The following is a 13,711-nucleotide window of genomic DNA, read 5'->3' on the forward strand; positions in this document are numbered from 1 at the left end:
ATGAATACATCAATCTACCCACAAGAGTTCCACAGAGGAACTCTGAAGCTCTGTCAGAGTGACCATTGGGTTCTTGGTCACCTCCCTGACCATGGCCCGTCTTACTGAGGAGTGGCTTCCGTCTGACCACTCTACCATAAAGGCCTGATTGGTGGAGTGCTGCAGAGATGGTTGTCCTTCTGTAAGGTTCTCCCATCGCCACAGAGTGACCATCGGCTTCTTGGTCACCTCCCTGACCAAGGCCCTTCTCCCCTGATTGCTCAGTTTGGCCGGGTGGCCAGTTCTAGGAAGAGTCTTGGTGGTTCTCAACGTCTTCCATTTAAGAATGATGGAGGCCACTGTGTTCTTGGGGACCTTCAATACTGCAGACATTTTTTGGTACCCTTCCCCTCGATACAATCCTGCCTGAGAGCTTTACAGACAATTCCTTCGAGCTCATGGCTTGGTTTTTTCTCTGACATGCACTGCCAACTGTGGGACCTTATATAGACAGGTGTGTGTCTTTCCAAATCATGTCCAATAAATGCAATTTACCACAGGTGATCATTTTCAAAAATGTATGAAAATCTGTTTATGCTTTGTCATTATGGGGTATTGTGTGTAGATTGCTGAGGATTTTTATTAATTTAATCAATTTTAGAAAAAGGCTATAATGTAACAAAATGTGGAAAAAGTCTGAATACTTTGGTGGACTGAACGTGATTTAATAATTTTGGCTGCTGTTGAAGGGGAGCAGAATTTCTCTCTCATTTATTCTCTGTCGCTAAAGAAAAGTTGTACAGACAATAGAGGGTGAATATAAATAAAAATCTAAACAAAAAGACATCTTGGGAAAATGTTTGTTGCTTTAAGTACTACGGAGGTAACAAAGTTAAATTACGGGAGAGGGGGGTTAAATGATGTAACCTCCTGGTTAGAGTTACGGGCCATATGGTACATCCAATATGCCTACCATTCCACCACTCTACTAGTTGGCAAGGTGTCTCACCTCCTGGTTGTACTCGCTGGCCATCTGTGTGAGGAGAGAGGAGAAGAAACTAGCGTTCTGCAGCAGGACTCTTCCCATGATTCCCAGGTAGGTGGACATCACCACCGGGTACCGCTACAAACACACACACAAGAAAGAGCAGGGTTAATGCTGAAAACACGATGTGGAGAGGAGCATGTACGTATTACTGTCAATGAGTAAGTACAGTATATGCCAAGGTAACTGATGAAAGCATAAAACCTTGAGCGCTTTCAGAACAAACCAGTCAAGGTAATTGTATGAGTTTGACATACAGTAGTGCTGAGCAATTAGCGCTTTTTGAGGTTGGTTCGTTTTCGATTATTAAAAAATAATCAAGGATTTCAGTTTCGATATATATTTTAAAAAAAAACATTAAATTGATTATGCATTTTGTCAGTTGAATGCTGTAAAACAGAAAACAATTAATAAAAGCCCCATAATGGTAGTTACTGTCTATTACCACTCATCAATTATTAACTATAATTTATTCACATTACTTCACTAAAATAATGTCAGTTGTGTAAATTACTTCTGTTTTATTTGATTTAATTTAATTCCAAGTCATCATCTCTATAGAGCTGCTGCCTATGCTGTCTGACAAAATCATTATTTCAGTAGATCTTCAAATTAAATAAGGCATACTTTTATGACTGCTGAATATCAACTATCAATTGCTTATATCATGTATTTTCAGGTAGAGAAACCTCTGATCTCTATCCCTCTCGATTTCGAGAGAAACTGTGCATTGAGTTCAAAGAAAAAAACGGAACGAAATGGAATTGTAATAATTGAACTGACGTTGGTCAATTATGTTCCTTTAAACCAAAAACATACACAGTGTACAAAACATCAAGAACACCTTCCTAATATTGAGCTGCACCCTCCTTTTGCCCTCAGAACAGCCTGAACTCGTCAGGGCATGGACTCTACAAGGTGTCGAAAGCACACAGGGATTCTGGCCCATGTTGACTCCAATGCTGGCGGACCATTCTTAATACACATAACACATAGGAAAAAGTTGAGCGTGAAAAACCCAGTAGAGTTGCTGTTCTTCACATAAACCGGAGGCACCTGGAACCTACTACCATACCCCGTTCAAAGGCAATTAAATATTTTGCCTTGCCCATTCAGCCTCTGAATGACACATACACAATCCATGTCTCAAGGGTTCAAAATCCTTTAGCCTATTTCGACCCCTTCCTCTACACTGATTGAAGTAGCCTTCAACCTGAAATCACCTGATCAGTATGTCATGGAAAGAGTATAATGTTTTATACACTCAGTTTACAGTGACCTATAAAGGCTAAATGGCTTATACTGTTATTCAATTTAGTCCTTTAGTATTCGACAGGGAACGACATAAGGGGAACCCATAGTGAGTGAGTGAGAGACTAAAGGTTCCTATGGAAGGTTCTGACAGGGAGCCATAGCAGTTAAAGCAGAGCTCTCATAAGATAGAGAAAAAGAGAAAGAGAGAGAGACAGACTAAGGTTGCAAAAATGCTGGTAACTTTCCCCAAATCGCCAACCAGGATTTCTGGAAAACCCGTGAATTTATGGAAAGCTACTGGAATTTAGCTAACCAAAGCCCAGCTCCAGAACAGGTACAAAGCATTAACAGGTAGCTCACCTCTCCATCCACGATCCCTCTGAAGACAGAAGGCAGCAGGGGCTGGAACATGTGGGCTCCTAACACGGGGCTAACCTTCAGAGCTACTTCTACCACCTACAGAGAGAGAGAGAGAAAGAGACAGCTATTAGTCTACTATAACGCGATGCGGTTTGGTTGGTTGATCACTCGTTGTCCTACTAGAACGGCTCCTCCCTCTCGTGCAAACATTTTATGCATATCGGGTCTGGGTGGGAAAGCCCCAGGATCATTTCGGGAAAGGGTTCGACTTTTTGGACCTGTGAAAACCTCTATTTCCAGGTCCTGTGCCTGAAACTGTACTTCAACCCTAAAATGAACAGCCTGGAAGAGAACACCTACCCCAAGGTCTAAAACCAGCTAGTTAGCCTGTTGTGACTAGGGGGCATTATTTTCATTCACAAAAAAACGTTCCCGTAGTAAACAGAGGAAACTGCAGTTCTAAAATAAATAAAAAGAGCGCAAAGACTTCTGCCTGAAGCCCATACACGCCACAGCGTACATGTTGGACCCCAAGTATGCTGGCAAGAGCATCTTGTCTGGTGCAGAGATCAACAAGGCCTATGGTGTTATCACTACCGTGTCTCGCCACCTTGGCCTGGATGAGGGCAAGGTTCTTGGCAGTCTGGCAAAGTACACTTCCAAGCAAGGTCTTTGGGATGGAGATGCAAAAAGGCAGTCGTGCCAACATATCTCATCTGTTAATTAAAGTTCAACTCGTAACTTAATTGTTTTTTACAATTTCTAGGCACGACAACACATTTTCCCCCTCAGGAGACTGAAAAGATTTGGCATGGGTTCCCAGATCCTCAAGAAGTTCTACAGCTACACCATTGAGAGCATCCAGACCGGTTGTATTACCGCCTGGTATGGCAACTGCTTGGCATCTGAACGTAAGGCGCTACAGAGGGTAGTGCGTACGGCCCAGTACATCACTGGGGCCAAGCTTCCTACCATCCAGGAACTATATCCTAGGCGGTATCAGAGGAAGGCCCAAAAAATTGTCGAAGACTCCAGTCACCCAATTCATAGACTGTTCTCTCTACTACCGCACAGGCAAGTAGTACTGGATCTCCAAGTTTAAGACAAAAATGCTCCTTAACAGCTTCTACTCCCAAGCCATAAGAATGCTGAAAAATTAATCCAATGGACAATTTACATTGACCCCCCCTTTTGTTTTTACACTGCTGCTACTTGCTGTTTATTATCTATGCATAGTCACTTTACCCCTACCTAAATGTACACAATAACTCGGTACCGGTACACCCTGTATATGTGACCCGATTCAGGATACTAAGCGTATGTCGCAAGTCACGACTTCACATGAGAACCATTTGAACGTAAATCAAAATGTGTTTTTTGGCAGAAATGCCTTGTCGGACATTCCTGTGCCTTTATAACAAACTTGTATGCCGTATGTAAATACAAATGCAATTGTTATATTACGAGCCTTGTTGGTTAAACCACAGAAAAATAACTCAACCTTCTCATTAGCCATGATTGGCTGTGATAATGAGTGGGCTGGACATGCCGAGAGAGGAGTTTGGATTGGTCTGCCATATTGAAGGTGTCTGTCTATTTGAGCTCGTCAGTCCGTGTTGGTAATCTGGTTGAACGCAGCTTTTTAAAAATGTATTGTGAAATGGAACTGCATAAGTGTTGCTTTCCACTTTCTGGAAAATCAAGTTTTTAAATCAGTGGAATTAGAGTATAATAGCTAAAGAGATGGAGAAAACACATGTCTCTGAATTACATCTTCAAACTAAGGGCAACCATGGTATGGCATTCCTGACAGGAAGACACATCCATGATGTATGCAGTTAAGACAGTTAGCTACATTTTCAGATATTACACATTTCTAATTTTGACAAAGTGGTTTCATTTTAAGCTAAAGTGTACTGTTAGCTAGCTAGCTAACGTTAGCTGGCTGGCTCCCTAGCTGACATTATTCGTATCCCAGAGACGTATTCATGCAGGGTAGTAACATGATTTGACACTGTGTTCATTGTTGTTTAATTAGCTAACGTTAGCTGGCTGGCTCGTTAGCTAACGTTAAGTGACGTGTGTGATCTTAAACTTTGTTTACCTAGCTAGGTTCATTGTTTACCTGTCTTAAGCTAAAGTGTATTGTTAGTTGGTTGTTAGCTGGCTGGCTCGTTAGACATGTGTGAACTTACGCTTTGTTTACCTAGCTATGTTCATTGTTTACCTAGCTAGCTAGCAATATGTCTTAAGCTAAAGTGTACTGTTAGCTAGCTAATGTTAGCTGGCTCGCTCCCTAGCTGACATTATTCATATCCCAGAACCATTTGCTTTTCTAGATAGAGCCTGTTAGCTAGCTAACATTGAACCTGGTTGATTAGGTACCAGCACTGTGGCATTGTTAGCACTGTTCATTGTTGTTTAACTGGCTAACATTAACTGGCTGGCTCGTTAGCTAACGTTACATGACGTGTGTACAACACCCGTTGAATATGGCCGGTGTCAGTAAACATCTGAAAAAAAGCGTAATGAAATTGTTGACAGCAGAGCTGGTTAGGCTGTTTTCATGTTATCCATAGGTAAACAAATAATTGGCCAGAGCGTCAAGTGTGCACTACGAGAGCAAAACAAGATCAGTGGGACTAAAGCTTAAGAGGGTGTGAACAATTCGAAGTGGGTGTAGACAAAGAAGAGCTCTTCACGAGATACCAAAACATTCAAGGCCATTTTCTCAAAAGTGAGTTTACAAGTTGATCAACTTTCAAAGCAGCATTACTTTCCTCAAATGCAGTGTATGATATAGCATTTGGTAGCTCTGAGTCTCTACTTTTATCCAATGTAAAAAACACAATTTCAAATTTTGCTACATAAGATGGAATCCAGGTGGTGAGTCACGTATATAGCTGTGTTACTTTTTATTTTTATTTGACTACTTTTACTTGAATGTACTTATTTTCTCAACCCTTTCTTGAACTGCATTGTTGGTTAAGGACTTGTAAGTAAGCATCTCACGGTAAGGTGAAGTATTCAACCCCAATGTTATGGTTAGCTTAAATAAGTGCAGGAGTAAACATTTGCTAAAGTCACAAAATAAGTTGCATGGACTCACTTTGCGTCCATGATTTTTGAATGACTACCTCATCTCTGTATCCCACACATACAATGATCTGTAAGGTCCCCTCAGTCGAGCAGTGAATTTCAAAAAACAGATTCAACCACAAAGAACAGGGAGGTTTTCCAATGCCTCTCAAAGAAGGGCACCTATTGGTAGATGGTAAAAATAAAAAATACCAGACATTAAATATCCTTTTGAGCATGGTGAAGTTATGAATTACACCTTGTATGGTGTATTAACACACCCAGTCACTAGAAATACAGGCATCCTTTCTAGCTCAGTTGTCAGAGAGGAAGGAAACTGCTCAGGGATTTCACCATGAGGCCAATGGTGACTTTAAAACAGTTACAAAACTGAATGACTGTGATAGGAGAAATCTGTTGATGTCTAAACATTGTATTTCCTACACAATACTACCTAACTGACAGAGTGAAAAGGAAGCATGTACAAAATGAAAATATTCCAAAACATGCATCCTGTTTGCAACTAGGCACTAAAGTAAGACAGCAAAAATGTTGGCAAAGAAATTAACTTTTTATCCTGAATACAAAGTGTTAGGTTTCAGGCTAATCCAGTACACATTACAGAGTACCATTCTTACCCAGAAATAATCACCACTGTTATTGCTTTCAAAAGCGATTCTAACATGTATTGACTCAGGGGTGTGAATAGTTAAGTAAATTAGATATCTGTATTTCATTTTCAAAACATTTGAGTGTAGATGGGTGAGGAAAAAAACATACATTTAATTCATTCTGAATTCAGGCTGGAACAAAAATGTGGAATAAAGGGTATGAATACATTCTCGACCATCAAATTGCAATAAAATTGGTATATCGAATCGCAACACATAAAATAGTGAGAATCACAATACACATCGAATCAGCACATAAGTATCATGATAATATCATATTTTGAGGTCCCTGGCAATTCCCAGCCCTAGTTAACATAGGATAGTGGATAAACGATATTAATGAGTTTGTGTGTAAGTATGTGTTTGTTGTGTGTGTGTGTGTGTGTGTGTGTGTGTGTTATGACATGAATAGCAGGGCATCTGATCTAAAGACTCCTCTCCTCTGCCCACAGCACCATGATCAAAGACACAATCAGGACATAACCCCTGACCTCTCCACAGTTTAACATATTCTCAGAATTGTACTATTTCAATAGCCTCTCCCTCTAATACTTTTCAACATTTCACTTCGTTTGATCTTTCAACTTCAAACATTTGACACCACGATACAAAACAACTTAATGGAACATTTCAGCCAGGGCTCGACATTAACGCTGGTTTTCGTCTGAGACGAGTCAAAAAGCCTCATGTCCAAACCAATGCTGACATGAGGCACCAGAAAATGGAGCCAAACTTTAATTACATAAATATGGGCTAAACACCAGTCATGTTTGATAAATATAATGAAGGATAATTAACCATGTCTAAAGGCTTGATTCTGTCGACATACTAGAGGCAAGGTTAGTTCAGATCAAATGGTCACCCGAGAGTGCGCACAGCATAACACCCACATTGAATCTGAGCTGCGGCGGTCAACATTCTGACACTATTTAACCATAAACTTAATTGTTTAAAACATGGACTTCTGTAATTTTATGAAGCATGTCTTACCTCGTTTCAAAGTAACTTTGAAATTATTTTCTAAACACTTTATGCCATTGAAACCAACATTCTTCTCATATTCTATTGGATTTCAAATCAACATAATTTTATTGCCCAGCAGCCAAAGGCATAATTCTAGTCATGCAAGTAACCCATGCTAGATGATGCATCTTTAGATCTCCCTCTCTTTCTTAGTTTCTAACAGATATTTTTCATCACTGTCACAGGAAACCGCTCATGTGCACGTTTGAGAATGGTGTATCCCAGGTCGTTTCCTTTATGAACCTTCACATGTAGCCTGCATTGTTGCACTTATAATATGTGACCTACCGGCTCGATTCATATTCACGTGAGGCCATGTACTAAAAAAACAAAGACTAAAAGCTGGTTTATACTATGTGCTCAGAGTGCACTCTGGGCTTTCGTAAACTCGTTGTCAGATTGTCCATTTGTAAATTCAGAGCGTTTCGGAGCCCACATTAGATGCTCTGGCGGAGGAGTAAGGTCAGAACGCTCGGATCAACCCAACAGCAGCAGTCAAGCAAACTGGCTAACGTTGGCTAGCTACTTCCAGACACAAATGAGGGAACCGCTCACCTGACCATTCTATTTGCCTTAGCAGCACTGGTTAGGCAGTTTATTTGTTATTCAGAGCGTTGGTTCTCCGCAACTGCGCTGCTGGCAAAAAAATAAAAGTATTTGGTTGTAATGTTAAAATATTTAATAGGCTATAAAGGGTGACCATCCATTCCTCCACGAGAGCCTTAAAGGGGATGGTGTTATACACACACCTTGTTTTTTGAAGGGGGGGGGGGGGGGGGGGGAATTGGTGATGCAATCAACAGTGGATGGGTGGAGAAACGTTCTGTTCCAAGTGAAACCGAATGGGAGCATTCACACCGTCAGGGTGGTCCCACTTGGGCAAACGGCCAGAACAGGGAAGGGCCTACCTGAATTTATCTAATAAACGCCTGTTTTTGTTTTCCATTGCAAAACATTCTGCTACGGTGTGAACTAATGAATAAAACCGAGGCTAGTGAGAACGGAGAGGGTGAAAACGTTCTCTGAGCTGAGTCTTCGTCACTCTGTTGTTCTGCTTCTGTCCTCAAATGGGATTAAATTCTTTAATAGGGATGATTCAGCAACACAACATCGGTCCCCGGTTCAAATGTTTAAGATGCATCGGTCAGAAAATCTGTTGAAAAGTTACGAATCATCGATTCACTGAAATGTTTTGCTCAAATTACTTTCTTTCTACATTCCCAAAAATATATTTTGTGACAACTGTGTCCTCTCCTACAGTGGTGAACTAAGCATGTAATTACACTGACAGTCATTCATCTTCAAGTCATTTTGCATGCAAAACAACCTCAAGAAATATACAGGGCCTTCGGAAAGTATTCAGACCCCTTGACTTTCTCCACATTGTTACATTACAGCCTTATTCTAAAATGGATATATATATATTTTTTTTAAAGGTCAGCAATCTACATATACAGTGGGGCAAAAAAGTTTAGTCAGCCACCAATTGTGCAAGTTCTCCCACTTAAAAAGATGAGAGGCCTGTAATTTTCATCATAGGTACACTTCAACTATGACAGACAAAATGAGGGGGAAAAATCCAGAAAATCACATTGTAGGATTTTTAATGAATTTATTTGCAAATTATGGTGGAAAATAAGTATTTGGTCAATAACAAACAAGCAAGGTTTCTGGCTCTCACAGACCTGTAACAACTTCTTTAAGAGGCTCCTCTGTCCTCCACTCGTTACCTGCATTAATGGCACCTGTTTGAACTTATCAGTATAAAAGACACCTGTCCACAACCTCAAACAGTCACACTCCAAACTCCACTATGGCCAAGACCAAAGAGCTGTCAAAGGACACCAGAAACAAAATTGTAGACCTGCACCAGGCTGGGAAGACTGAATCTGCAATAGGTAAGCAGCTTGGTTTGAAGAAATCAACTGTGGGAGCAATTATTAGGAAATGGAAGACATACAAGACCACTGATAATCTCCCTCTATCTGGGGCTCCACGCAAGATCTCACCCCGTGGGGTCAAAATGATCACAAGAACGGTGAGCAAAAATCCTCCACACGGGGGGACCTAGTGAATGACCTGCAGAGAGCTGGGAACAAAGTAATAAAGCCTACCATCAGTTACACACTGCGCCGCCAGGGACTCAAATCCTGCAGTGCCAGACGTGTCCCCCTGCTTAAGCCAGTACATGTCCAGGCCCGTCTTAAGTTTGCTAGAGAGCATTTGGACGATCCAGAAGAAGATTGGGAGAATGTCATATGGTCAGATGAAACCAAAATATAACTTTTTGGTAAAAACTCAACTCGTCGTGTTTGGAGGACAAAGAATGCTGAGTTGCATCCAAAGAACACCATACCTACTGTGAAGCATGGGGTGGAAACATCATGCTTTGGGGCTGTTTTTCTGCAAAGGGACCAGGACGACTGATCCGTGTAAAGGAAAGAATGAATGGGGCCATGTATCGTGAGATTTTGAGTGAAAACCTCCTTCCATCAGCAAGGGCATTGAAGATGAAACGTGGCTGGGTCTTTCAGCATGACAATGCTAACAGAAATCCCTAAATAAATCACAGGGTCAACAGCAAAGCACCTCCACTCCATCACACACTTCACGGTGGGAACCACACATGCGGATATCATCCGTTCATCTACTCCGAGCTCATCTGTCCAGCGTCTGTTCTTTTGCCCTCTTAATCTTTTCTTTTTATTGGCCAGTCTGAGATATGGCTTTTTCTTTGCAACTCTGCCTAGAAGGCCACCATCCCGGAGTCGCCTCTTCACTGTTGACGTTAAGACTGGTGTTTTGCTGGCACTCTTTAATGAAGCTGCCAGTTGAGGACTTGTGAGGTGTTGCTTTCTCAAACTAGACACTACTTGTAATCTTGCTAAGTTGAGCACCCAGGGCCTCCCACTTTCTATTCTGGTTAGAGCCAGTTTGCGCTGTTCTGTGAAGGGAGTAGTACACAGCGTTGTACGAGATCTTCAGTTTCTTGGCAAATTCTCACATGGAATAGCCTCCATTTCTCAGAACAAGAATAGACTGAAGAGTTTTAGAAGAAAGTTATTTGTTTCTGGCCATTTTGAGCCTGTAATCGAACCCACAGATGCTGATGCTCCAAATACTCAACTAGTCTAAAGGCGGCCAGTTTTTTTGCTTCTTTAACCAGAACCACAGTTTTCAGCTGTGCTAACATAATTGCAAAAGGGTTTCCTAATGATCAATTAGCCTTTTAAAATTATAAACTTGGATTAGCTAACACAACATGCCATTGGAACGCAATGCTGATAATGTAGCTGATAATGGGCCTCTCCATGCCTATGTAGAGACTCCATTAAAAATCATAGTCATTTACAACATTGTCTACACTGTATTTAAGTTATTTTAAATGGATTTTTTTTTTAAATGTTCTTTCAAAAACAAGGACATTTCCAAGTGACCCCAAACTTTTGAATGGTAGTGTATTCCCCATGAGTTACAGAACACTGAGCAAATCACGGTGCAACACTCCGTATTTTCTGCTGACTTGCCCCACTAACCCAGAAAGTACTTAGCTAGGCTGAAACACCTGCATTTTGGCGCTGCTTTACAATATATACATACAGTTGAAGTCGGAAGTTTACATACACCTTAGCCAAATAAATTTAAACTCAGTTATTCACAATTCCTGACATTTAATCAGAGTAAAAATCCCCCGTCTTAGGTCAGTTAGGATCACCACTTTATTTTAAGAATGTGAAATGACAGAACAATAGTAGAGAATTATTTATTTCAGCTTTTATTTCTTTCATCACATTCCCAGTGGGTCAGACGTTTACATACACTCAATTAGTATTTGGTAGCATTGCCTTTAAATTGTTTAACTTGGGTCAAACGTTTTGGGTAGCCTTCCACAAGCTTCCCACAATAAGTTGGGTGAATTTTGGCCCATTCCTCCTGACAGAGCTGGTGTAACTGAGTAAGGTTTGTCGGCCTCCTTGCTCCCACACGATTTTTCAGTTCTGCCCACACATTTTCCATAGGATTGACGGCCGGAGCATTGTGATGGCCACTCCAATACCTTGACTTTGTTGTCCTTAAGCCAGTTTGCCACAACTTTGGAAGTATGCTTGGGGTCATTGTCCATTCGGAAGACCCATTTGCGACCAGGCTTTAACTTCCTGACTGATGTCTTGAGATGTATATGACTATTTCTATATTTTGAATTTGGCGCTCTGCAATTTCACACAATGTTGTCGAGGTGGGTCGCTAGCAGAACACCTTCGCCAGAAAGGTTACAAGACATTTGTGGATTGGTTGAAAAACAAGTTTTAATGACTCCAACCTAAGTGTATGTAAACTTCCGACTTCAACTGTGTGTGTGTGTGTGTGTGTGTATTATATATATATATATATATATATATATATATATATATATATATATATATATATATATATATATATATATATATATATCTTTATATATAAATAAATAAATATTAATAAATATACATATATATTATATCTATATAAATAAATATATATATAATATACACATACACACACCATATTGTAGAATATATATATTCTACAATGAGTATGTGTGTGTGTATATGTATGTGTGTATAATATATATATATAATACACATACATTCTACACTGTAGAATATACATACACATATATTCTACATTGTTATACACACACACACACACACACACACACACACACAATATATATATAGAAGGCAGCGCCTTCTGTCCCCTCTACTCCTGCCACCAGTGGAGTTCACCTGCCAAATTACGTAACTGCAGACCTGAATGTGCCTCAGGGCCAAAAGAGTACAGCGGGGAGGAGTCGTTGTATTCTTAGCCACAAGAAATATCCCATCACCTGCACTACTTGTGCTGTTACTCTCTGCTTCACAGCAAAAAGAGACTGCTATGGGACTTGGCATAAGCAGCACAATCTTGTGTAGAGGACTGTGGGTATTGTAAATACTCTAATTGTACATTTCAAAAAGTATTCACTTTGTGTGTGGTTTGTGGTGTGTGTACTTATGACATTAGATCAGTGTTGGCTGCTAACTTACCCGTATCTTAAATAGTTCACTTGTGTGTTGGGAGGCATTGGATTAGTGTTCTCGTTACATCTCATGTTAGTACCTTTTACGTAGGGAAGCTAATGATTCATTATTTATTATTATTTTCCTGGGTGTGTAAACTTACTTTTTGATTACCATAGAATTTATGTTCTCTATGGTTATGTACTTGAAAATGTACCAATTCGGCCACTTGGGTATATTTGGGGAAACTCGTGAGGGACACTTCATACTAAATATTATGTAGCTCTCACTTTCTCGTGTTGCCCTGTTGTGAACAACATCTACATTATCCCCAGCATCCTATCTCAATGGCCTGTCTTTTGCATTTCAAAGAAGAAAAAATATATATGTAGAAAACACTTTTTTTGTTTGTTTGAACTTTTACCAGATCTATTGTGTTATATTCTTCTACATTATATTCCACATCTACACAAACTTCAAAGTGCTTATTTTCAAATAGTATCAATAATATGCATATTCTTGCTTCAGGTCCTGAGCTACAGGTAGTTCGATTTGGGTATGTCATTTTATGGCTGAAATTGAGATGAAGGGTCCTATCCAGAAGAGGTATAATCAGCTTTTTGATATGCCACACCTGTCAGGAGGATGGATTATCTTGGCAAAGGAGAAATGCTCACTCACAGGATGTAAACAGATTTGCGCCCAACATTTTAGAGAAATATGCTTTTTGTGTTTATGGAACATTTCTGGGATTTTTTATTTCAGCTCATGAAACCAACACTTTACATGTTGTGTTTATATTATTGTTCAGTGTACATACATACATACATACATACATACATACATACATTGAACAAAAATATAAACTTAACATGTAAAGTGTTGGTTCCATTATGAACACTTGCTCTTTCCATGTATACTGACCAGGTGAATCCAGGTGAAAGCTATGATCCCTTATTGATGTCACTTGTTAAATCCACTTCAAATCAGTGTAGATGAAGGAGAGTAGACAGGTTAAAGAAGGATTTTTAAGTCTTGAGACATGGATTGTGCATGTATGCCATTGTGTGTGTGTGTGTGCCATTGAATGGAGAAGACAAGATTGAAGTGCCTCTGAACTGGGTATGGCAGTCGATGCACTGGTTTGAGTGTCAAGAACTGCAGCGCTGCTGGTTTTTCACTCAACAGTTCCAGTGTGTTTCAAGAATGGTCCACCACCCAAAAGACATCCAGCCATCCATCGCCTGACACTAATTAGCATT

General features: G+C 40.1%; 1 protein-coding gene across 2 annotated transcripts in view; it reads right to left on the reverse strand.

Moving 5' to 3' along the window:
- Positions 1-13,711, reverse strand: part of ipo11 (importin 11) — a 234,206-nt gene that overhangs the window by 73,664 nt on the left and 146,831 nt on the right. For both annotated transcript variants that reach the window (XM_036980135.1, XM_021606535.2), the window contains 2 exons: positions 2,639-2,734; positions 989-1,102 (listed from right to left, as the gene is read on the reverse strand). In XM_036980135.1, coding sequence (XP_036836030.1) covers positions 989-1,102; positions 2,639-2,734 — 210 coding nt within the window. The remainder of the gene's footprint in view (positions 1-988; positions 1,103-2,638; positions 2,735-13,711) is intronic.

Source organism: Oncorhynchus mykiss, chromosome 6, assembly GCF_013265735.2.
Source record: "Oncorhynchus mykiss isolate Arlee chromosome 6, USDA_OmykA_1.1, whole genome shotgun sequence".
NCBI lineage: Eukaryota > Metazoa > Chordata > Actinopteri > Salmoniformes > Salmonidae > Oncorhynchus > Oncorhynchus mykiss.